Source organism: Hetaerina americana, unplaced genomic scaffold (assembly GCF_022747635.1).
Source record: "Hetaerina americana unplaced genomic scaffold, ioHetAmer1.1.p SCAF_4, whole genome shotgun sequence".
Lineage (NCBI taxonomy): Eukaryota > Metazoa > Arthropoda > Insecta > Odonata > Calopterygidae > Hetaerina > Hetaerina americana.
This window is the reverse complement of record NW_027286985.1, coordinates 105,476,635-105,501,137: the sequence shown is the minus strand read 5'-3', so window position 1 is coordinate 105,501,137 and position 24,503 is coordinate 105,476,635. Positions and strand designations below refer to the sequence as shown.

General features: G+C 38.3%; 1 protein-coding gene across 1 annotated transcript in view; it reads right to left on the bottom strand.

The window, feature by feature from the left end:
* The window catches only part of LOC139691980 (SEC14-like protein 2), a 206,855-nt gene continuing 182,352 nt past the window's right edge, over positions 1-24,503 (bottom strand). Inside the window, exons 3-10 of the mRNA XM_071589965.1 lie at positions 12,543-12,586; positions 9,175-9,295; positions 7,641-7,850; positions 5,892-5,972; positions 3,267-3,466; positions 3,028-3,182; positions 1,774-1,925; positions 1-271 (exon numbers count right to left, since the gene is read on the bottom strand). Of these exons, the coding sequence (XP_071446066.1) occupies positions 162-271; positions 1,774-1,925; positions 3,028-3,182; positions 3,267-3,466; positions 5,892-5,972; positions 7,641-7,850; positions 9,175-9,295; positions 12,543-12,586 (1,073 nt within the window). The 3' untranslated portion in view covers positions 1-161. The remainder of the gene's footprint in view (positions 272-1,773; positions 1,926-3,027; positions 3,183-3,266; positions 3,467-5,891; positions 5,973-7,640; positions 7,851-9,174; positions 9,296-12,542; positions 12,587-24,503) is intronic.

Below are 24,503 nucleotides of genomic sequence, written 5' to 3'. Positions count from 1 at the left end.
TTTGAACAATTGTGCACTTTTATTGAGACAAAGATATGAAATTATACATAATTAATTACAGGTTTAAATGAAAAGAAATAATCACAAAATATTTAAAATAATATTACAATTTCATTATATACAAATACAATATAGGTAGCTTGAGAGTTCCATTTGCACTGTTACAGGCTATCACATTCCAGAACTCCATTTGCTGGTGGCTTGACTTCTATAGAGTAATGAAGCTTCTTACTACGAAGATAACTGTAGGTGTTATCAAAAACCACAGTGTCTGCAACATGAGAAAAAAGAGAAAATAAGTATTACTTCCGAACAATTTTCCTCAGACCAAGGGATTATTAACTTGCATAAAAACTTTACTAAAACACTGAGCCAAATTTGAAACTTATTAATTTTCCGTTGGCCATGTAGATCTGCTCCAACCAGTGAAAATCAAAACAAAATAAATTCATAATTCCAAAGAAACTGCGGGAGATGCCGCAATAGTAACTTTTAATGGAGTCATCCGCTAATGTGCATTTCAATGCAACAATTTCAGAGCGTAAAAATCATTCGCCTTGACTGGGACTCGAACCCAGATCCCTCAATATCCGGTCGAGTGCTTTAGCCACTTAAGCTACCGAGGCGTCCTCTTAAACTCTGAAATTTTGGGGCTTTTAAAGGAACTAGAATAATGCTATCTGAATGTATTAATTTAACAAGGCAAAGATAGTTTACATTTGGTGATGCCAGCATAGAGAATAGGGATGAATCTCATCCAATGAGAAATACATGTATGCACATATAATGAAGCTCAAAAATAAACTGTACTTGCCTTCTACAACTCTAAAGAATTTCTCCATTGTGGGATTATTATATCAGAATCTTATTTCAGAAAATGCATTCTCCATTACCTATTTGAAAAGGTACTGAATCAGAATTGACTCACATTCTGCCCAATTACATTTTTTTCCTGATATTTTTTTCTTCTAAACAGTGCTTAAATCATTTCTATTTAACTCAAAGGAGCACAGTGCATTGGAAAAAAATCAATGTAAGCACCACCGCTAGTGCCCCAGGTTCGTTCCAGTACCTTTAATGGCACTGCCAAATGAGAGAGCTTTGCTGTTAACCAACTCTCATTCATATGACAGTTGGACTCTCAATACACCCTGAATGACACACCTCAAACCTATTCCCTGAAGATGTAGAGTTTCTTTTTATCAGACTCTAATAATTGTTAAGAATCAAATAATTAGATGATGAAGAGTAGACTACAGAGTAGGTTTTTCTAGAATATTCTCATGATTCAGTAACATTTTATCGATATCCAGCATTCGGTAATTACAGAAAAATTCTTTTCTTACTGCTTTAATTTGCTTATGTTCTTTTAGAATGATAACTGAAATAATATATATTATCAGTTTATAATTGCAATCATGGTTATTTTTAATAAGAAATTTGTTATAGATCGGAGTTGGTACGACATTGATGAGAGCATCAACTTGGCTGGCCAGAAGCTGTCTGCATGCATCAAATTCATGTCCCTTAAGTGTCATAAACAAAAGTGTTGTCAGTTAAACCAAGGCTAATGGATATTGAAAGATATTCTGTGTTATATATACAAGCATAATCTCAACTTTGAAGGCTGATTTAGAAAGTGAGGGTGGAGTACACACTGGTTACTTTTATCCCTAACTTATGCAAACTACCATTTTCAGTATAGTTTCATTACACATTATTCACACATCAATTGAAAGTGGTGAACTATTTAAAAAATACTTTTCCCCTTACAAGTTGCAGGTCCAGAGCAAGGCAATGTTCCAGTTTCAGCAGCCAGGTGGCAGTTCACTCGGTGAATTGGAACGGTTGTTGTCTCACTGCCCTCTTCATCTCTCCGCATTATACCAAACTTAATGTCATGACCTTCAGAGCTAAATTCCCACCTAGAAAATAGAAATGCATCAGAGGAAATAATTAATTTAACAGAAGAATATGAGGGGAGATATTTAAAAAAAAATCAATGCCCCCTTAGAAAATATGAAAAAATCTCTCAGAAATGCTGAGATTCTAAAAATAGAGACTAAATGGATTACAAATATTTCAATGCATTCATTCCTCCTAAAAAATACTGAATACCCAAATTAATTTCATTAATTCAACTGCGATTATTCAAAATAAGTTTCCATCATTAACTTTTTTGAACATTTCTCCTTTGAAGTGCAAGTTTTTTATAATTTTTATGTAAAAAGTATAATGAAAACACTTTCCCTCAAATGCCATCTCATTTAATACTTTTTCCGCTAAATGTAAATGGCCCAGAAAGCAAGACAACCGATTATTTTGGGGAATTAATGAATACAGACTAAAGAGGATTTTTAAACAAATCCATTATCAATGAAAAGAGAAGATGAAATACACATTTTTTAAAACGTTTAAAAAATATTAGATACAATGTGATAGCTAACACAGTGTTTTTGTATTCAATATTTTTTGGCGTTGAATAGTCTTCTTCATAATAGAATAGAATAGTCTTCTTCATGATTAAAACTGACATTAGAGAATAACAACTATTTAAACATTATTTCATTCAAAGAGTCAAAGATTTTCACAATTTCTTTGATAATATTTTAAATTTGCCAAGGCCCTGGTAACTGAGTTGAAAAATAAAGGAAAAGAGAATTGGGAATTTTGGCATGAACAAATAGTGAAGTCTTTGTTTGCTTTAGAGCTTATTTCAGTGAAATTGCACAAAAAGATCATTATTTGAAGCTTATATTTGTGAAATATAACTGATATCATTAATGAGGCCAATTTGAATGAAGTTTTACTGGTTTATTAAAAGGGATTTTGTGAGTAATAAGGCAATTCAACAAGTAAAAAGTAAAATCTTCGACTTTACGAATAAGTTGTCTGAATTTTGAGAAAATACAATAGGCAATACTTCACTATCCTCTGCATTTAATGAAATATGTAAGCAATTGCCTTGTAATTATTTAGCCAGCATCAGCATACATGATATTATCACCTATTTCACTCATAACTTACTTCAAAAGTGATCCTTCTTCAAGAACAAGAAACTTGAGGCAAAGTTTGTCACCCTTCTTAACCACAGTAGTTGAGGAGTTGAAAAATGGATCATCACCATTCTTCTCAATTTTCTTGAAGTAATATGTTTTGGGAACCCTCCCTCCAGGCTTTACCTGAAAGGAAAACACCAATCATGTACTTTTGGAAACTTATACAGTCCAGAAATAATTCACTCAAAGAATTCAAAGACATCCTACTTTCAATGTGCATCGTGTATCACCGCCAGGATCAGTCATGGTTCCTCCAAAGTATGCAGGGAGTTGATCAGGGTCAATATTTTCCAGTAATGCTTTTTTCCATTTCATTGGATCATTTTTGTAAATGCAGATTTTTCGAAGTGTGTAATCATTCAGGAATGGCTTAACAATTGAAAAAGCCAGGGAAAATACTTTTGGCGCTGAAAGAGACATCCATTTATTATGTTATATTTGTTTATTAAATATTTTCATACAGAAATTTGGTGAGAGACTAATAGAGCAAAGGAAAAATCATCCCACATTGCTAATTAACATGTATTTGACCACTAATACAATATTTCATTTGAACATTTTAAATGCAAGTACAAGAATCAGATATGCAGGATGACCGTTGAAGATGAATTCAAATATCCAAAGATTTTTTATGAATAAATATTATGAGGTGAGCATTTTGAGCTATTACACATTTTATTTATATAAATCATAAACACAGTAATCAACCCAAAGGTCGGTTTAGTAGGTGATGGTAGAGTTCACCCAGTACTAAGCCCAATACAGTGTGTGAAATTCACACGTCGGGGTAGGAGGGCCAATTCCTTTCCCTGTGCCGGTTTTGGTTTCCCAGGAACGTTCACCAAATATTATTAAAACTAATATTCAGTGATCATTAACTAAATATTTCGTTGGTATTTAGAATTTCAGGGTTGGAAATAAGAATGCTATCATATCCCACCCATTACAGTATATAAATATGTATATGCAAAATAATACTTTCAATGAAAATCTAGCATATTTTTCAAATACTAGGAGATATTTAACAGAAAATATTGCAAAGAAAGAAATTTTATCCTATTAACAATCCAATTATATGAAAATTCTCAAATTCTAGTTAGAATGAACTCCATGCAAAGTAGATGGTACCAAAATGAATGGACAATATGAGAGGGCTGAAAGAGGCACGAGGAATAATTTTTAATATTTCCTTAGAAAAGCATGAAGATTTAGAATAGAAAGGAAAGATGACTTTTTGTTGGATCTATGATGAAATACTTTAGGCTGAAGATTTCATTAGTGATATCCACCTCCTAAAAAAGAGAAAATCATCAGCCAGTGGGGACTATAGACCCATTAATTTTACTTAGTTTGTAGTACCTATTTAAGTACAGAGGTAATTAGAACTGAAACAATTTGAGAAAATGGCATATATAGGACTGGGGGAAAGAAAGAAAATGTGTGTCGGTAGATGGATTGATTAAGTCAGATTCAGGTTGATCAAGCGGTAGTCAGCCTGCCAGCCAAAGGATTGCAGTCACTGTTTTGGGCAGAAGAGAATCAATGTAGGTATGTATTCTGGGATGAAGGAGACCATAAATAAGGAAACATAATGAGATACCCTAGAAATAGGATGGAAAGGTTTGACAGCCTAGGAGGGCATTAAATGAAATGGGTACAATAATTCATATATTTGGGGAGTGCTTTAGAATTAAATGCACTGAATGGTTAAATGCTTAGAAATGCAACCATTGGGGGAAGAATCAGAATAGAATAAAGGAGGAAGTCACTGATTATGACTCTAAGTTAAACTGACGTGAAAATATTAAAAAAATAGAAATGAAAAGGCTAAAAAAAAATTGTCATTGGACAGATTATGTTGAAGACTGTGATAGAGGGGAGAATTTTATGAAAATGAAGAAGGGGCAGAAATAAGAAAGGGAAATTGGACAAAATGCAGGGAGGAAGAAAGTATACAGAGATGAAGAGGGCTTTTTGTAGAGTAGAATGTTTGGTTGTCTTATGTCAGGAGAGACAAGATATTTGGTAGTTGTGTCCATCCGAAACCTACCTTAACAGGTAGATTACTAATAATAATAGGGCAGAGCATTGTTTGGTTATGGAACAAAAGCACACAGAGTATTGTGTGGCATAGTGTGAGAGTAAGTTTTGCAAAATTTCATGGAATGGAGAACTGACTGAATGAGACAGAAGAATAAATACTATAATTATTTAATTAAACCATTTTTACTAGTAACTGCAATGAAATAAAACACTTGAACAAGAAAGTTGAACTTTTTCTTGTATAAATATATTGCACAATCTTAATTTAAAATGTAAAATGGAAGAAACATCTTTTCCATTAGCCTATTTTCCCAGTGTTATACCAGGCCAGAATTAAAGACTCCCAGGGAATAATGTATTTTGAACAATTCTCCCTAAGAATTAAGCTTTGAGCTGATTATATTAAACTTGGTTATATAATTAGGTAATGCTAGTAACTGTAAGGTATTAAAGCTGTATAATAGCAATAAGAATGGAGTAGATAGTATACTAGAGGTGAAATAAATAATGCACACAGAAAATTAAGATTAATTTTCAACAGGCATACACAAAGTTAATTTGCTAAAGGAATTACAAATGTGCATTTCACACAAATAACATTACAAACACACAAAATGATATTTTTCATTAATTATATTACTGTTAAGAAAACCTTAGATAATGTTAATTAATATTATTATTTTAGGAAAACATTTTTTTGTCTCGGACTATGACATTAATTCAGACAAAAAATCACCTCATCAATGTAGTTATTAAATAATAATTAAATAAAAATAAAAACAAACAAACCATTAATGATGTAGCAGGCCTTTAAAATTTCTGGATAGTTGGCTTCATACATCTGGATCAATGCAATAATTGCTTCTCCAGCTGAATTCAAATAAAATTGTGATTAATGATACATCAGCAAAAAAATATAGGGCATTTAATCCATTAAAATTATAAAGAGAACAGTTAGATCAAGGTAGGGAGGCATATGAGCATACGAGTAAATGTCACACATGAAATCACAGTATTAAACACTGTTGATTGTTGATGAGAAACTTATGTGCAATATGGCAAATGGGTCAGCATTGTTAGCATCTTGACCCAGTTTACCAGAAGGATACAATTTAGCTTACGAGACATCAAAAAACAAGAGCCTAGTTACTATTAGGATGCTGGTAGAGTCTCCATAGACTGAGTTCAGAGCAAAAACCACAATTTATATACATATTTCCTTAGAAATAACCAAGACAGGTAGAAGCTTAATCTCTCATCAATTGCTTGTTGAATTAACTTACTTAGCTAATTAGCTTTTCATTGGGATAACAACAAATCTAATACCATACTACAATGAACCATAAAGGATGTAGCTCATCCTTCAATATAAGCATTGGTCATCAAGGGTACTAATTATTAATTGTGAGATAAAATATAACCTTAAGGGGATGTCTAATGAATGCCTTTAAGTCTACGGATGACAGTTATTTTACTAAAACTGTGAAAATACTCGAAGAGACTTTTTCATGAGTTGTTTGCATCATGAGTTGTGTACAAAGGGATTACCACAATATTACCAATCACTAGAATGATGTGAAAAATTTGGGATTCTAAGCTGCTGGAAAGAAATCTTGAATTATTAAAATTTTGTCAGAAGCTACAAAATTTAATATTTATGTATATCAAAGTATTCTCACAGATGGTATGAATTTGTCCTTTCTCACCTTTTCTTATGGAAATTTGCCCTAAATAGTTCTAAAAATTTCATCTTCATTTACTACAGTCTAACTACCAAAACTGGTAATTTTTAGTTTCAAGTTTGGTAAGGGAATATGACATCATAAGTGCCTTAGTTTGATGCTAAAGGATGTGGTCGCCAATGCGTGTTCTCAATTCCCAGGGCATCATTTTCACTTGGACTATTTTGCTAATGACATCATGATGCCTTTTTAATGGGGAGGGGATTTACGGCTACTCACAAACAAATGCAAATAATTCCATTGAAAATGCTGTGAAAAACAAAAAAAATCATCAATTCCCCTTACATTAATCTTATTTTGAATGTTGCATCCTTGTTATCTCTTAATATTGAAATTCGTAAATTAAGTATGTTTAGAACTTTTATTTACCCCTTTTGGAAGATATTTTTTTTTCCTTTTCCTTTTATCCCGACATCCAAAATTCAAGTGCCTCCAATCTACACACACTTATCATCCTGCTTCAATGTCCATGTTTCCATGCCATTAACAACTATGCTCCAAATCAAAGTTTTAATGAGCCTTTTCTTAACATTCTTACTCAACACCCCTGTCATCAACGCTCTTCTCCATGTGGGGAAGAGGTTATACTGATTTTTCATGCATTGACTAGAAAACCCCTGATCATGGCCTCACATGATAGTGCCATTCAAGAAAGATAAATGAGGCTGTTTTAACAGTAGTGAGGTTATCTTCGATGACTTCATGAGGTTACACTTTGAACTTCATGTCTGAAGCTGATTATTTTAATTTTATGAAAAAAAATGATAATTTGTTTGCAACGATCTATGACCATTACCTGGACGCCAAGCATATGGCCTTATACTGAAACCATCCATGTCGATTATTGCAATAACTTCTGCCATTGTGGAGTTATACTTCTGCTTCTGCTCCTGGGCCACTTTGAGGAGGTGCTCAAGGGTTCGAATGGTCATGCGAATGAAATCGGACCTTGTTGCTGAATGCAGCAGGCCCCAGATGTCCAATCCAGCGAAAGGAACAACAATCACTGGAAGCAATGCGAGGAAAGTGGTTCAAACAAGTTCCAGAGACATGAAGATCAAGTAAATAAATAATATTACTTCTTTGCACACAATATCACCAGACTGTGGCTTAATGCCCTTCCATTGAAGTCATAATTATGATCACTTCATATATATATATATTATTTACTCCACTGTTCTCAATGATATTTGAAAGTACATTCATTCCCATTATCCCATGCTACTGCACCTTGAGTCGAATGCTCCGAATGACATGCACTGCATTAACGCAAGGATAGCAACACCAGTAATCAGTGGACCTGAGCGATCAATTCACATAACTCAACATAATGTTAAATTTAGCTAGGCCCATAATAATTTTCGGTTCTTTGTCATTTTAGAGCTAGAATGACTCAAATAACTAATGCAAATAACACTCAAGGAGAACTCATTTGGTTCTATATCTGCAGAGGATTTGTCTCAAGTAATACTGATTCCGTCTGCTAATGCCAATGAGATATGCTACTAATTTATCATTATTGAAATTAACATCGAGCATAGTATTGCTGATTGTTTGATGTGAGCAAAACAAAAATCTCCTATAATATAGCGTGTTTAACCAAGATGGTGATAGTATTACTTCTCTTTCTGTCCATGGACAATATGGGACATCAACTGTATGTATAGTTAGAGATGGTAAAAATCCCCCTTGCCACTCACAGCGTTTAGGGAATAATTAATTTTACTCAAATGCATGCACTTACAATGGTCTTTGAGTGTTATGTTGGCTAATCCCTTTCAAATGTGATGGTCATATAATGAATGTGTTGCCCCTTGCAATGTTCCACACCCATTTCTGTCATTTTTTCTACCTCCCCCTTACACCCCTCGACCCTCTCTGAAGGGGTCAATACCTAATGCCATTTGCTGCCAACAGCTGGGAGTCACATTTTCTACCTGTGAATTTGGGTGTGTGGACTGTGAGTCAAATGTTCATGAATCAATAGAATTTCCCCCAACATACTTTCCACTTCTCCATATCCCATTGTGGTATGGTGAAGGTCTTTCCTGTTAATGGCTGTGGTTCTTTTTTATTCCCTTCTTTTTGGCAAAACAAAGAACTATTTTGTTGGGTGAAATTGACAATTGTGTTTAAATTCGCATTCCTTCATAATTTCCATAAATTAGCACGTTATTTGAGGTTTTCAGTGAATTTTTTTCCTTTTCCCCATCCTTAACCCTCCACCTGATCCTTGTACCCCCTGCCACACAGATTTTTGGTGGTTTGCAGGGTATAATAATATATGTTTAAGTCACGGATCGAATATTGGAATTGGGGTGTCCGCTCACCTGGTGCCCCGCCCTTATCGTAACCGCAGATGCCGCTGGGGAAGTACTTCTCGAGGACCTCGGGCACCTCCCACTCCGTCATAATCCGGTCCACGCCCCACTGCTCCCGCCACTGAAGCGACTGCGGGGGTGGAGTAGAAGAAGAAGTGCCTTCATTAAAAATGGGTGACGTCCACAGAATGACCGTTTCATGCTCAAATATGTGGAACAAATTGCAATCTGCCTCGGCAGACACCTGTGGAATTCGGGCTCACATTCCCGCCACTATGCTTTAAAAAAAACACTGCGTTTCTTAAGGAAAATGTCCGTGTGTAAATTAATTGGCGGTTGGAGGGCCTGGTACGACGCCAAGATCTCATGTTTAAACAATTTCAATTATTTATCAACATTAATCTAAATCGACAAAATATTCACTACGGAGTTACATGAAGGAGTATACAAAGTAATGGGAATAGATGACACTAGTACAAAGATAAACGTTTCGACTGGAGTTGTTCACTTCAGCCAAACTCTTACAAGAGAGACTAGAATTTTTTTCAAAACTCTTTGCCTCTACTTCATCCTTTTCTCAACAATTTAAAGGTTTTCTTTCTCTCCCTCGGGTACTCTGATTTAAAATGTGCGCTCCAAGCAACGGGCAAATGACAATCGTCGGTCCGGAAATAGAGTGTAGTATTGTCTGTCCACTTTTGGGAGAATTTATGACGAGTAGATGCGGCAAACTCTCGATATGATCCATGTGCTAATGAATGGATGCACCATGAAGCATGGATGACTGAAAAATGCGGAAAATGTGGTCGTGAAATAGTAACAGATACACACAGAGACTCCGCTTTTTCATTCGTTAAGATTTATTTTACGCGTGTTTATAATAGCAACGGAAAATACGCTTTTTTCGTTTTTCAGCCATTTTCATAAGGGTGGAATTATAGAATTATGAGAACTCAGAACTATCATAAAGTGAATATAGCAGGGCGTATTTTCTTCGGAAAGCTAATCCAATCTCGTTGCCAAGAAAAAAAACCAGTGACTGGCGATGGATGAATCTTGGCAAAGGATCGCAGTTACGGAAACATATTTGTCATATGATACCAATTAAATTAATGAAGTGCAGACAGTTAATGACTTATTCGTTGCATAGTTAAGCGATGAATTTGTTCGCGTTAGAGGAGTATATGGAATTCTCGGGGCTACTGAATTAATGCGAGGGAAACGATAATGGAAAATTACGGAGAGTAGAAAAATGCTTAAATTCAAACATTAAAAAATACCGAAAACTTTTGGTTTCATGACATTAAAAAGTATTAAGTAAGCCCACTTATTTCGAACTTGTATTTTTTTAAAAGTGTGTCGAAGTTTCATAGCAATTAATTATCTTACCGATTGTAATTTCATTACATTATTCGAGCTGCTAGGACGAGAATAGCACGAATAATTCGCGAAGCAGATAACTCGCACAGGGATAATCGAGAGTTGATCATGCTTATCTTAATATTACTGCGTGTAATTGAGTGACTTGGGCTGGGCACGTAGAAAGGCCATTGAAGGGAGTATAACTACGTGGGGGCAACCTACTTGAAAAAAACCCAGGGGTTTGATGCTTTAATAGTTCAAAAGTACAGGAGATCAAACCTTGATGAACACTCGAATGAAACATACGTGGAAAGGGAATCCGGTGCATACTGACAGCACAGGATTCGTTCCAAAAGTCATGCAATTGAATTTTCCTCGCCGCCCCTGTTGGTTGGAGTGGAATCGAACCACTTTTGGTGGAGGGGGGGGGGAGACGAACGCTAGAACACGTCTCCCTACTTCCGCTTTTCAAAATACACACAGGATGAATGTGACGACCTCAAACCTGCGCATGCGTGATGAGGGAGGTTGTTACTTCCACATGCCACCAGGAATGCTCCTGAACGTCATTTTGTTTCTGGTCTACAAGCATGTGTGCATTAGTTTTCAGCCTACCCTCGAACAAGGTCTGTCCCAAAAATAAGAAGAATAAATCTGGGGAAAAACATTTATTGTAGATCGAAGCACAAATTGCTAAAATTCATTCTATTTAATTGTGGGACAGAGCCTTTACATACAGAGGAAATGTTAAGACTGAAAAGGGAAGGGCTTGAGATAGCAATTATTATTGAATGCCTTGCGGGAAGATTGAGAGAGCCACGGGATAAAGATTAGCTTCAATGAAAACGAAAATGGTTTTAGTTTTATTAATATCCTACAAGTCACCGCTAGGGTGTTTGGCAGGGGGTGATCACCCACCAGACTACCCTTGATCCAAAACACCCTTCACGCCTAGCCCGGATGGGAAACATTAAATAAGGTTCTCTAGCAGTAGCATATAAATACTTGTTCTTTCCGCGGAAAATCAGGAATCATAATAGTAAGAAACCAAAGTCATTACAGAAATAATAAAGGCATTCGATTTCCAAGTTGAGGAAAAGATTAAACTTTGCGTAGACATAACTTATATTCGTAGGTGCAAGTGTGTATTAGTTGATAGTATATGCAATTGTATGCGTGTAAGTCAAAAATGTTTTCGCATGAATACCTACATGTGTGGTTGTGAATTGGAATGAATTTATTGGTTTTGCACGTGGTTTTATTCTCTTTGACGGGTTATGACCCAAAACCCCCGCCACACCCCCTTGTGGCGGCTTGCGGGGTATTATGTAGATGTAAATGTAGAATATAAGATGTTATCTAGTTGCGTCAGATAATAGTGCAACTAGGTACTCCGTTGGCTGAGGTAACTGGAAGGTAAGAAGCCGGGCAAAAGAAGAAGAGCATTGGCTCTTTATTAAGGGACGAAGACAGCAAAAATAATGCACAAATGAAGAAGAATACGGAGCATCGCAAACAAGAAGAAGTCAGCAAGATTTGTAGGAGAGGTAAAATGGGCATTACGGGGGCCTCCGAAAACGTAGAATACCTTGGACGAACGAAAGCCTCTGCTTATTGGCCAGACTTAGGCCCATCGCTCCGCCTTGGGGTTGAAGTTTTCGAACCGATTGATCGCACGGCAGCTGAACTTGCTCACGAGTACGGTCCAACTCTCATTTTCCTATGCATCAATCATGAACGAACTTTCGCGATTTGCATTGAAGGATGAATGAAGCCCAGGGGCAAATTTGATGGATGTACTGCCATTTGGAACCACTGAATCAGTTCAAATGTAATATCTCTGTCGGGTGACATTTAAACAGGAGAATTTGATTTATCCCACGACCTCAGTAAGTGGGCGAAACTTCTTTCCCAGGGAACCGCCCGAGTCGACGGGTCGAAGAGAAATATAAACGGAAAGGACAGCAAACAAGAGAGCTAAGAGTAGGAGAGAGAGAGAGCTTTGAGGTACTTACCGCGCGAAGCATTTTCTCTGCCGCCTCTGGATCGTAGTTTCTCGCTGAAAAGGCAAAAAAGTGCAATTAATCAACAAGCATTAGATTGCTATCTGTTCGAGCTCGTACTAGCCATTCAGGTGTGCAAGTTTTGTACAAAAAGTATCGGTAACAATTTTTTCCTTTGAAGTTCTGAATTCAGACCGCCGGTTAACTGTGCCCATGATCACAAAGATCGCACATTGGCATTGGCATAAGATGACAGCGCACACAATATCATTACTTAAAATTTGGCGATGCGAAAAATCTGCACTAAAACCACCCCAAGGTCTTGACAGACTACCAAGAGCAGAGTCGAGTGTGTCTGCCTGAGAAGACCTTCTGCAACGACATCGCGTCGATTCCCCAACCTCCTTACAGTCCCCACTTGGCACTAGCAGACTATTTCCTTATCCGAAAGTAAAATCTCTCCTCCATCAAAGGACACCACATTGTGTGTGACCCTTAGTGCCGTCAAAGAAGCTTACATGCACAAGGCCACCTTTAGGACCTTCCGGAATCCGCTTACCTTGGAGTCTCCGAATCGCGAAAAAGCTCCTGGCAAAAGTGCGTTGACGCTCAAGGGATGCACAGGTACTATGAAGAATTTTGAGGCATTTTAATAATATTTGAAATAAATTATATTCCCAGAATTTTTTCCCGATACTTTTTATACAAACCCTGTGCCGCTAATAATTAGAACTAGGGTGTACTAGATGCATCGATAGATACAGATAACAGGCAAAAATAACACATCATTTACGAGAGAAGAATATAATTTCCAGAATTACAGATTCCATTGAAATAATTATTTAGAAAATGATTAGGTGGGAGTTGGGGAATTTGAGTGACGATGTAAAGGTGAAAAAAGTGAAAACTTTAATAAGGAGCTGAGGATTGCAAGGGTCGTGAACTAGGTCTTTAGGGCAAGAGGGCAATCGTGGCTTGCGTGCGATGCGTGTGAGGATGGAGATGGGAGCGGGATGGCAATAAATGAACTGGAATAAAAGGAAAGGAAAAAATCTACGCTTGGAGAGGAGGTTGTTGGGAGAAAATGGAAGTACCCAAGAAAAGTTGACTGATAGAATAATTAACTGATGGAGCGGCAATAGAAAGGGGAATACTGTAATAAAATGGATATGCCGGGTAATCACGGGTGAGGTAGGAAACGAATAAGCTTATGGACGGAATGAAGAAAGGCAGGAAGCATAAGGTATTGAGGAAGTATTCGTTGTAATAGAGGGGACTCGAGTATTTATTGTATGTCGAAGTTTTGGCTTCTGCTTAGTTCCTGAATCCACCAAAAGGATACATACTCGTGATAGTTTATATGTAATTTCCCCATTTGTAAGACAAAGTGTAAGCGGTATTATGCTGTTGGTAGGCGGTCTTCAAGGAAAATTGACCGTCTTTCATAAGAAGCGAAAGGGGCCAAATAGTCGAAACTTTTCATCCGATAATCTTTAGAACCCCAAGGTGGCCGAACTAAAGCGAAGTGTAAATTATCTCCCTTGCCTTTCCACTGAAAATTCCAGTAGCCCGTCAAATTAAACCTGGTTTACATTACATTACATAGAACCCAGCGAGCCACCACTGAGGTGTGTGGCAGGTGATTACACACCAGACTGGTATTAACACACAATACTTTTCCCCCCTAGCCCATTCGGGCATTGTTATCCTGATATCGTTCGTGGGAAAATGGACATCTTAAATCTATCTGTTCTATACTTAATCTCTACAGCTTTTTCTACATGGCCTCTCCTTCCGTGGTACGATGGGGGATTTATGCAAGAGGTTATATTTGTAATTTAACCTTCTCTCCGTGAGCGATTCCCAACCTACACCCTCAAATAATTTTGATACGCTACTAAGTTTGTCATGACAACGTTTTACATATCTAGCTCCTCTACGCCCCTCTCCGCCGCACAAGATCCAATTCGGAAATCAGTTCAACTTCATTAGGATCCCATATACAAGCAGTATATTCTTAACAAGGCTTGACCAGCAAACGATAACATTTATCTTGAACCATTCCACAACATTTCCCCTACACTCTTCTAATAAATCCTAATTCCTTGCTAGCTTGTCCACATATTCCCCGTATGTGTTTCACCCAGGATAGATCGTGAGCGAGGGTCTTCGAGTCGCGGAAAGGGGGAAAGCCCAAGTATTTAATTGAGTCTGCATTTTCCATTTCGGCATTCCTGATGCAGTAAACGATTGGGAGGGAACTAATCATATTCCGAAAATTCATGACTACACAATTTTTTTAAGTTTAATTATGGTTGCCAAACTTCACACCAAGGTTGTATAGAATTGGGATAATTTTACTAAAGCTATTTTATCCTCAAAATTACGTATATCTGCAAATAAACGTATATTACTATTAACCACAGAGTTTATGTCAATAAAGTATAAAAGGAATAAAAGGGGGGGATCGAGATGGTGCGGGGGCTAACGTACTGGCTTCCCACCATGAGGGCACGGGTTCAAATCCCGGCGGTGTTGAATATTTTTCAGAGGTATCTCGATCCCTACTTGAGGTGCTTTGTGGAGGGCACTTTGAGTGAGTACGCCGTCCGTCGGATGGGACGTTAAACTGCGGACCCCTTGGCGCCTTTCGTAAAGAGTAGGCTAATGCCGACGCCGGGTTTCTCTCCACCCTTCATCCTTTCCTATCCATCCCCTATGGCGCAAATGACCTTAGCTGTCGGTCGCCTCCCCTCAAAACTACTACTACTACTACGAATAAAAGGGGTCCGAAAACATTTCCCTGGGGGAACACCCTAAGTGATCTCTACTGCATTAAAGCTAACAGCATCTATGGCTACCATTTGTACGTGACCGTTCGAAAGACCTTTTCAGTTCAGGATATTTTTATCTATGCCATAGGCTTCCAGCTCTGTGAGTAGTTTACCGTGAGGAACTTTGCCGAAAGGTTTTTATTGAAAGTTTTTTGTCGAAATTTTACGTTCAACAAGCTGGCCTGCATATATTTTCGATATTGTGTGCCCCATGGGAGGTTTGACGGTGGTGAAACATTTGAACAGAGGAGGCGACCGACAGCTAAGGTAATTTCCATCCGAGTTTCAATATTTAAGCATCATCATCAGGAAGAAGTCAGGTAATACTAAACACAGGTCCTTTGTATACTCTCAGTCCTCAGAAAGAAGGGTGGGAGGAGGAAGGGAAAAGAGCGGAGGAGGTAGGGAAGAAGGAAGGGTGGGTGGGGAATGAGTGTGGGAGTGACTAATGCGAGGCTGGGGGAAGGGGCTAGAAAGAGTAAACATTCATTGACGACAACAAAGACTTCAGGGTCACGCAATATTTGAACATCTTCAACTGAAACCTGGGTATTGTCCAATTTTTATTTATGGTTGGAGTGAAATATTTTCGCCGACAACAAATATTTAAACACGGAACACTACGATGTTTCCCCATAGTCAGTGATCTTTAGAAAGAAGACGGTAGACATTTCCGTGATGCGGAAACGCTGGCGGGCCTCGCAGAAACGTGTGACTTTTGGCGGAGTGGGCTGGTGGGGGTTGGGTGGGGTGGAATGGTGTGGGGGGGGGGTGCGAAGAAGAGGAGAGCGGGCGACCTTATTGCGAAGCCGAAACAAGTGAACCGCGCACACACAGTGCCCCTCGTTGTTAAAAAAGAAAAAGCGCGCCGAAAATGTAACTGGACCCAAATACCATTCCTCTCGGCTTAACCTGGGAGGAGGAGTCACTGTCTCTTATGGGGTCACGGCGGTGACATTAAGGGGTTTCGCAGTTCGACTAGAACATTAGGAAAGGATTGTCGTGAAACCAACGGCCGGTGGACATAAACACACATATACACACAAGGTCTGCCCCAAAAGTAGAAGGACTGAGTCGATTAAAAAAAATTTATTGCCAGAATTGATACATTCAATCAAAAGTCTCCGAAGTAGAACCCTTGTGCGTCCACACACCACCGCCAGCAGGTTTTTCACGCCTCGTACGCCTTCTGGAAGGTGACGCCCCGGAATCCTGCTACGTGCCCTCGGCACGGCCTGTTGTAACGCTAACACCGAGCCGTGGTGACGTCCTTTCAGCACGGATTTGAGCCGGGGGATGAGGAAGAAGCCTGGTTGAGAATTGTCTATATTATTTGGGTCCTCACTCACATTGAGTTGAAGAAGCTCTTAGCAGATCCGCGTGCGAGTTTCCTTTTGTTCGTCCGAGAGCACTCGCGGCACCAACTTCGCACGCACCTTTCTCATACCCATGTTTTTGGTCACAAGTCGATGCAAATCACTTTGAGGGATGCCAAGTTCATCAGAAGTCATGCGAACACTTAATATTTGATCCTTGTCAAACAAAGTCTTCAATTTTGAATGATTTTCGTCACTTTTTGGGGTCGAAGGGCGTCCTGAACGTTCGGTGTCTTCATCAGCACCTTCTCTACCCTCCCGAAACAACTTGTACCATTCAAAAACACCCGATATACCAAAGGACTTATACACCATAAGCAATCTTGAACATGTCATGAGTCTCTTTCCCGGTTTTGCCAAGATTCACGCAAAATGTGATGGCGCACCGCTGTTCTAACAAGCGGTTAAATACGGAGCGTTACGAAGTCACGTTACAGAGTTTTTGCAAGAAAACGATCTGCACACCACCAAGGCTTTAGGCCGGTGGGAGCCAACTCCTACCGGCCTCAAGCCTTTCCAGCTCGCTCGAACCCAGCCAGAGCAGCCGCCGCCCGCCCGTCCGTCCAGGAAAAAATAAGTCCTGCTTTTGGGACAGACCTTGTAGAGTGGAAGGGATGGTATAATGGATGAATCATAGAGAGCGGCACAGATTCCAGTACGCTATTCAGAGAGCGGAAGATACGGATTGTAGTCTTTTTTCAAAACCAAAGTGGACGGATGGAGAGAGATGCATGGAGGTCTTTGGGAAAACAAATCTTATTGATTGATAACCGGAGAAAAAGAGAAGACCTGCAATAACGAACGTGAGCAATGGATGTTCAGCGGATCATAAGTGTCTATTCCCTATTACTTACTTCAACATAGGTGGGGTCTTCTCCTGAAGGCTAGATCGATATAACTCTATCCCATGAATCAATATAACTTCCTGCGCCATTAACATGAAATCGTTATGTACTTCACGAATCCTTGTTTCCGAGAGACGGTTTACAAAGAACAGAAATACCCCCTCTCAAGAGAAAATGTATGCTTAGCATTGCTTCGATTGTAAGACAAAGTTTGCCATGGACAAATGGCACCAGGTTGTCTTTAACACGACAAACTCGACGTCGGTGGTGTTCTAGTAAGAGTCACTTTTTCAGCAGTTAAACATTCGATAACAGCACGCTGTTTAACTCGCGTTGACATAGCACTAAAACACGTTTCATACTTCTGCTTCTCAAAATACACTGGATGAATGTAACGACCTCAAAAGTAAGCATGTATGTTAAGAGGGAATGTTTCTTCCACGTGCCACCTGGTGCGCTTCTGAAAGTCATTTTGTTTGTGCTCTACAAGCATGTGTGCATTCGTTTTCAGCCTACCCTCGTATTAGAGCTCTGTTCATTATACTTTGGAAAATAATGTTTGAAAGTTAGCGTAAAAGTATAAATTACATTTTTATTGTTACGGAAGCATAAATAAGGAGGTCGAGAGAATTCCGAAGAAGATAGAAAAAGAGAACGAGGAAAAAACTGATTACGGCACGTGTGTGCTGAAAATTGCGATATAGAGGACGTATGTACGGAGATAAACAAGACAGAGGGGGGGCATATCAGGTAGTATGGGAGGAATGAATTGATAGAGAAAAATTAGGTTGAGTTAAAAATATGGTTAATTTAAAAATCGAGTTCTTGACTATTTAGTATTGAAGGACTTAGAATTGCACCAGCCAAAGAGCCCACTAAAAAATGATTCGGCTCCTGAGATGCTTTAGGCACGATTAACTAATGCATTGATTGGTGAGCTCTTCTGGATGAGATGGGGGTGTGAACGCGTAGCCAAATACCGGTCGCCATGGGTTTTCTTTACACTGCATTGCCAAGGCTGCCATAAGGTCTTCTGCTCACCAATACATCCACCAAGGGCAGGACACCATTCTGTTCAATCTTCATGGTGAATTTTATTACAGGATGTTGCCGATATGGGTGTTTCAGGAACGAGTCTAGTTCTTTCCCGTGTGGCCAGGTGTCGAAGCTGTCATCGGTATATCGGATCCAAATAGATGTTTTCTTTGGATAAGACTAATATTGTCTTCTGCTTGAAATTCTTCAAGGAAATGTTGGCTACTACAAGAGAAAGTGGTGATCCCATGGCCGCATCTCCCTTCTGTTGTCAAAAAAGAATCCAAATAATTTCAACCGTGAGGACGGCTACACCCTGATTTCGACGTGGAAAAGGGTAATTCCTTCTCAGAGCCAAGTAACAACCAATCTGAGCGCTCCGGGCTCCAGCGTCTCCTAAATATACAGCGGCCAAAATATGCCCTGTGATTTCCCAGTGAAAGTGTATATACAGGTATGGGGGTGGCAATACCCTGTATTGCCACCCCGGAAAGGAATGTTTTCCTAAAACAGGCTTTCCGTTAATTTTTTGTTATTTTAATTCAGAGTTTATACTTATTTCACTGTATCTGTGCATGAGGGAAATAAAATCTTTCGAATAAAATCAAAATCAAGCCAACGAAGATCACTTCGACCTAAAGACGCCTCCAGGATTGAGGGCGAAACTGTTGTCAAACAAGCCAACCACAAACGTGACGGTAATTCCCGGAAGCAGAAAGGAACCTTCATCAGACAGACGTCGCGGAAGGCTTAAGATTAATATTCTCTTTTTATCTCGGCAAGTCACTCACGTTTTTTTTATGCTTCCAGATTAAAACACGCAACGCAGAATGATACAGGCGAGACCACAGAATCAAGTTCATCTCCCATTGGCCGAAGGGAAAGCTACTGCTGCATTCAAAAAGAGCTCGGAAGGAGGCTGCTCATCAATTTTTTCCGCCAGGACGTGCGAGTGGGAAGCAATGAATTATTGTTTTTCAAATTGAAGTCCACCCGGGAAGGGCGCATCTCTTAATCAATGCACCTTCAAGAGCAGAGAGCGCACTCTCTCGCGTCAGAAAAAGAAATCTACGACCGGAAGATATTCGGCGAATCAGCTGAAGAGATTTCTTTTTGCCCTTCAAAAATTCCACCGTAATTTTCTTCCATCAGGCTAAATTGGGACGTGAATTATTTTAATTCGCAGCATTTTCCTGAGCTCACAAAGAGAAAATATTATATTTTTACTCAAATTAATCGTTCTGCAATTTGTTTCAAAGATAACATGGAATTTACGTATCGCGATCTCTGAAAAAGCCGAGGGACAACGAGGTAAGGTTGAGAAAACGGTTTTGGAAAAAGTGAGACACTATACATCTAAGACTAATTTTTCGAACGCTATTGGGCGAAGATAAAGATTTGATAATCGTCCAACGTTTCACTATCAAAATTGAATCATAAGTTTTTACGATATTGCATCAGTGACATGGGATGCCGAAACATCACGCAAAATAATTATTTCAAAAAGGAAATTCCATCGAGTCGTATTTACAATAATGATACCACTATGATAAATGCTATGCTCTAATATTTTAATAATTATCGTTTTATTAAATTATCCTTATTAGTATTTTTCCTTTTCATTAGTTTAACTAAGAATTTTCATTAATGCATTGTGTTTTGGTCATGGCTGACCACTACTCGTAGAAATTATAACTATAACGGAAAAACACATATATAAAACATAATCAAATTTCACTATACGAACATTAATACTTTTGATATTTATTATGTTGAAAGAAACAGCTTTTAATAATTCACTCTTTCCTTTAATCAAAAACGGATAATATTTTTGAAAGTTTGTCATTTAAAAGTTCTTTTTCACTCCGAGTAATTTTTTCATTTAATGTGAAATAAAAGTCTTCATACCATTTAGGCGTGGTGCATGAGGAACCTTGATTCATATAACTATGCGGCATTACTCCAGTCAAAATATAAAAGGATCGTATTCGATGCATTCTAGTTCAATTCAAGTGGCCTTTTGGCAAGCCGATTTGGAATGAATGAGTAAAAAAATGAATGTCCTATATTTAGAATACGCTTGCACACTTGCGGAAACTCTCCCAATTTTGGAGAAGCTTGGAAATAATTGCTTAAGTATAAATGCCGCTTTGAGCAAGAGTTAGTTACATAGAATGATGAAGTTACACCGCAAGAAGCATTTTGCACTCAATTAGATGCATCGTATTTTCCCATCGATAACGCGCACCCAGAACTTTGTAGCTATCATGAATTTGTATAGATACCGCGCGCCCAGGGCTTCATAGTTATCTTGAACGTGTATAGATGCCGCGCGCCCAGGGCTTCATAGTTATCTTGAACGTGTATAGATGCCGCGCATCTGTATAAACATACATACATATATATATATATATATATATATATATATATATATATATATATATATATATATGCGCGTAAAAATTATATATAGTGTGTGTAAAAATACGTCTATATTTGGATTTTTTCAGTTTTCATTACATAACGCGCATTGTCATTTTTTCGATCATCTGAAAATTTTTGCATAGATAACGCACGAGCTATCGATGGGAAAATACGGTATTTTAAAAACTACCTTGTTGACTTCCAACAAACATTTTGTCATATATAATAAATGTGAAACTCCAATAGCCGTAAACAGTTTACCTTTCTAAACAAAGTAAAAATGAAATTAGTTGGCTAGCGCCACAAGTCTACCATCAGCCTCGTCCATTGGCTTTTGTCTTTTTCACCACCCCCCCTTCCCCCACACATGTAACACTATATATTCTTCGGATTGCCCTTACCCTTTCTCACTTCGACTTGTGTTGTAGTGACGGTAGCCCCCTTCAGTACGCTGAAGAGGGCTACTTTGTGGCCGAAATACGCGTATTCGTATTCACCTTTCTTATCCTCTTCTTTTTTACCTTTTACCCCTTATACCTACATCATTATCCTTTTTTACCTTTTACCCCTTCTTGACTTGTGGCGCTAGCCAACTAATTTCATTTTTACTTTGTTTAGAAAGGTAAAGTGTTTACGGCTATTGGAGTTTCACATTTATTATATATTACTAGCCGTAAGAGCTCATTCCTATCAATAAACATTTTGTCAAACAAAAAAAGTCAACAAAAAGATTTCGACTTATTTGCACGAAATAGGCAAATTATGAGCACGACTATTTCGGGTCCGCCCGAAATAAACTTTCTTCCACTGGAAGAGTCGAGGAAAGTGCAGTGAAAGAAAGAAAGAAAGAAAGAAAGAAAGTGGAGATGTCCTTTAGCATTTTTGATGCCTCATCGTGAATATGCGGCATCGGTGAATGTTAATTAAGGATGATCCGAGATTTGAGAGCGATTCTTATGAGGAGAGAGTGCGGCGATCGGAGAAACGTGGATTTGCGGAGTGGCAAGGCTTTTGGTTGGAAAGGGCGGGCGCTGCAGGAGAGTTCATTCCACTCCACTGGTTCACTTCCTGCCTCCCTTCTTTCCGTTCAACACGCCGCCTTCTTCCTCTACTTACACTTCATAGGGAAATGTTTTACCCCTCTGTGTAACTGTGGAAAAGAAGACACAGCAGAACATAGAGTGGAGGACTGTGTATTCTATGAGACAGAGCGACAAATCTTATGGAACAGTATGGAAGAGAAGCTAACAAGCATCAGAGAAATGATTACATTCTACCTAAAGAACAACAATAAGCTGCATGGAAAATTTGCAATAAGAAAACCAGCAAATACTGAACCACAACAGGTGAACCAACTGGAAAATAGTTTGTGTCAAATGTAGCAATGTATTCTCCTATTTGTCTATTGAGTAATTTTTTTCCTTGAATTGTTTATCATAAGCTTAACTCCTAACATATATAAGCACCTGTGGATGTTAAAATTTTAGAATAACTTATGTTGTTTCCTTATGTCTCATTATTGTTTGTAAAAAGGGGAACTAAGATTCAAAGGAATCCCCAACTAACTGTGAAGTAAAATAAAAGTGGACCCAGGAAACCATTAGTCAAATTGGTCCAAAATTTTTACCTCGATTGCTTAACGTCCTCCCCGACAGGTAAAAGTCTTCAGCATTTCAAATCCAAGCAAAATGCCCTTTCCAGTTCCCATTACATTATTGACAACTCCCCCATCTCATGTCTAGTACTTGTTTTTATTCATGCTCATTTCACTTCTTCAATCATTCTCCACGCTCACATCTCAAAATTCTCCTATTTACACCTGTCCTCTGGCCTCAACGACCAAGTTTTCGAGCCTTACAAAACTACGCGCCATATTTAAGTTTTCACTAGCCTTTTTTCTTCATATATTTACTCAATGTATCCTTCAATTCCCACCTTTTTGTGCACACTTATGTATGTAACTCTAATGTCCCTAATAAATACTTTGCCCACCTTCTTCTAAAACACTTCCTGAACACAGATGCTTGCTCCTGTAGGTGCAACGTTCTACCTGCTGCATACAATATGCTTCCGAATTGAAAAGCTTAACGCCTTCCCATTTCTGGACAACTGCTTCATCCTCGCTTTTTATCATTGGCTCTCATCCAAAACCACTGGCTCTGATTCCTTCGTGCGTATAACAATAATAGTTCTATGAAACGGAATTATATCACTCAATGAGCAATAAAATCTTGTCATAAAAATTTCTCATACAATATCCACATTATCAACATTGCCAAAGAATAATATCTCGAAAATGTGACCACGTACTCATCAACTTATCGTTTTTCCGTCAAACAAAACGTATACTTCGGCTTAATAACACAACAGCTAGGTTTATTCATATGGCCATACAACACAATTAATATAAAATATTTACTTTTGGTTACCCATTACATAGATACTCGTATATGCAATAAAATCTTTTTCTAAAACTTTTCCTCGTGATGAAATTAGCAAGTTAACAAAGGAATACTGACTAATTTGTTTTCTCAATATTGAACTTAAGACTGGGTTGAAAAGAAGGCGGAAAATTTGCAACAAAAACAAGCAAGGTGGACGAATGAAGAAATAGGGCGAGAAGGAGGGGGGGGGAGACAGGAAGCTTGTTTCGCGAGACATCTTGGGCGTCTTTTTTTCTTGAGAGATGAGAGGGATCAAAACTCATCTCCAAGATTCCATTACTCAATCTGCGAACTTTTTCTGGATAGTCCAACCCCTTGGAAATGATGGGAATGGATAAGCGCTGACGACTCGAAACTTTGGCGATACTGACTGATGAATACATTTGAGAGAACTTTCAATTTTTCTTAAGATAAATGACGCGAAAAATTCAAATTATTGAAATTATTTTAACAAAAATTATTAGAGAACTGGCTTTGGCTTTTGTGATCACGCATAATTCTTTTTTCATCCGTGCCACTGAAATTCTTTCAATCAAAACCTGGTCTTCGAGAAAAAAAGATAAGGGTAGCCTGTTAAGATTGAGAAGCATTGAGAAGAGTGGTGGTATTAACTGAGCAGAAAAGAAGTTTTTTTATATTGCTAATTAGAGAGGAAGTTAATACACGAAAATCGAGAACAACAGAAATATTGGAAAGAGGAGGTACCACGAAATAGTGTGGTATCAAAGGCAGCCTTCAGGACGATAGAACAGAGAATGTTGAACACGCTGAGATGAGGAAGAGAGTACACTTTTTAGATGACATGAGGGCAGGTAGGAAGTACGTATGAAGACTTGGAGGAAATAATGTAGGGATGATATACTCAGGAAGAATTGCTCTCAAGTCTATAGAGATGCGTACTAGGGCAATAAAAAAACCGGAAATAATTATTTATGCACGTGGGTAGTAATCTGCGGTTCTGAGTAACCACTCAACCAATCAACTGCTCTGAAACACCTGTGCCATTAAATCTGCT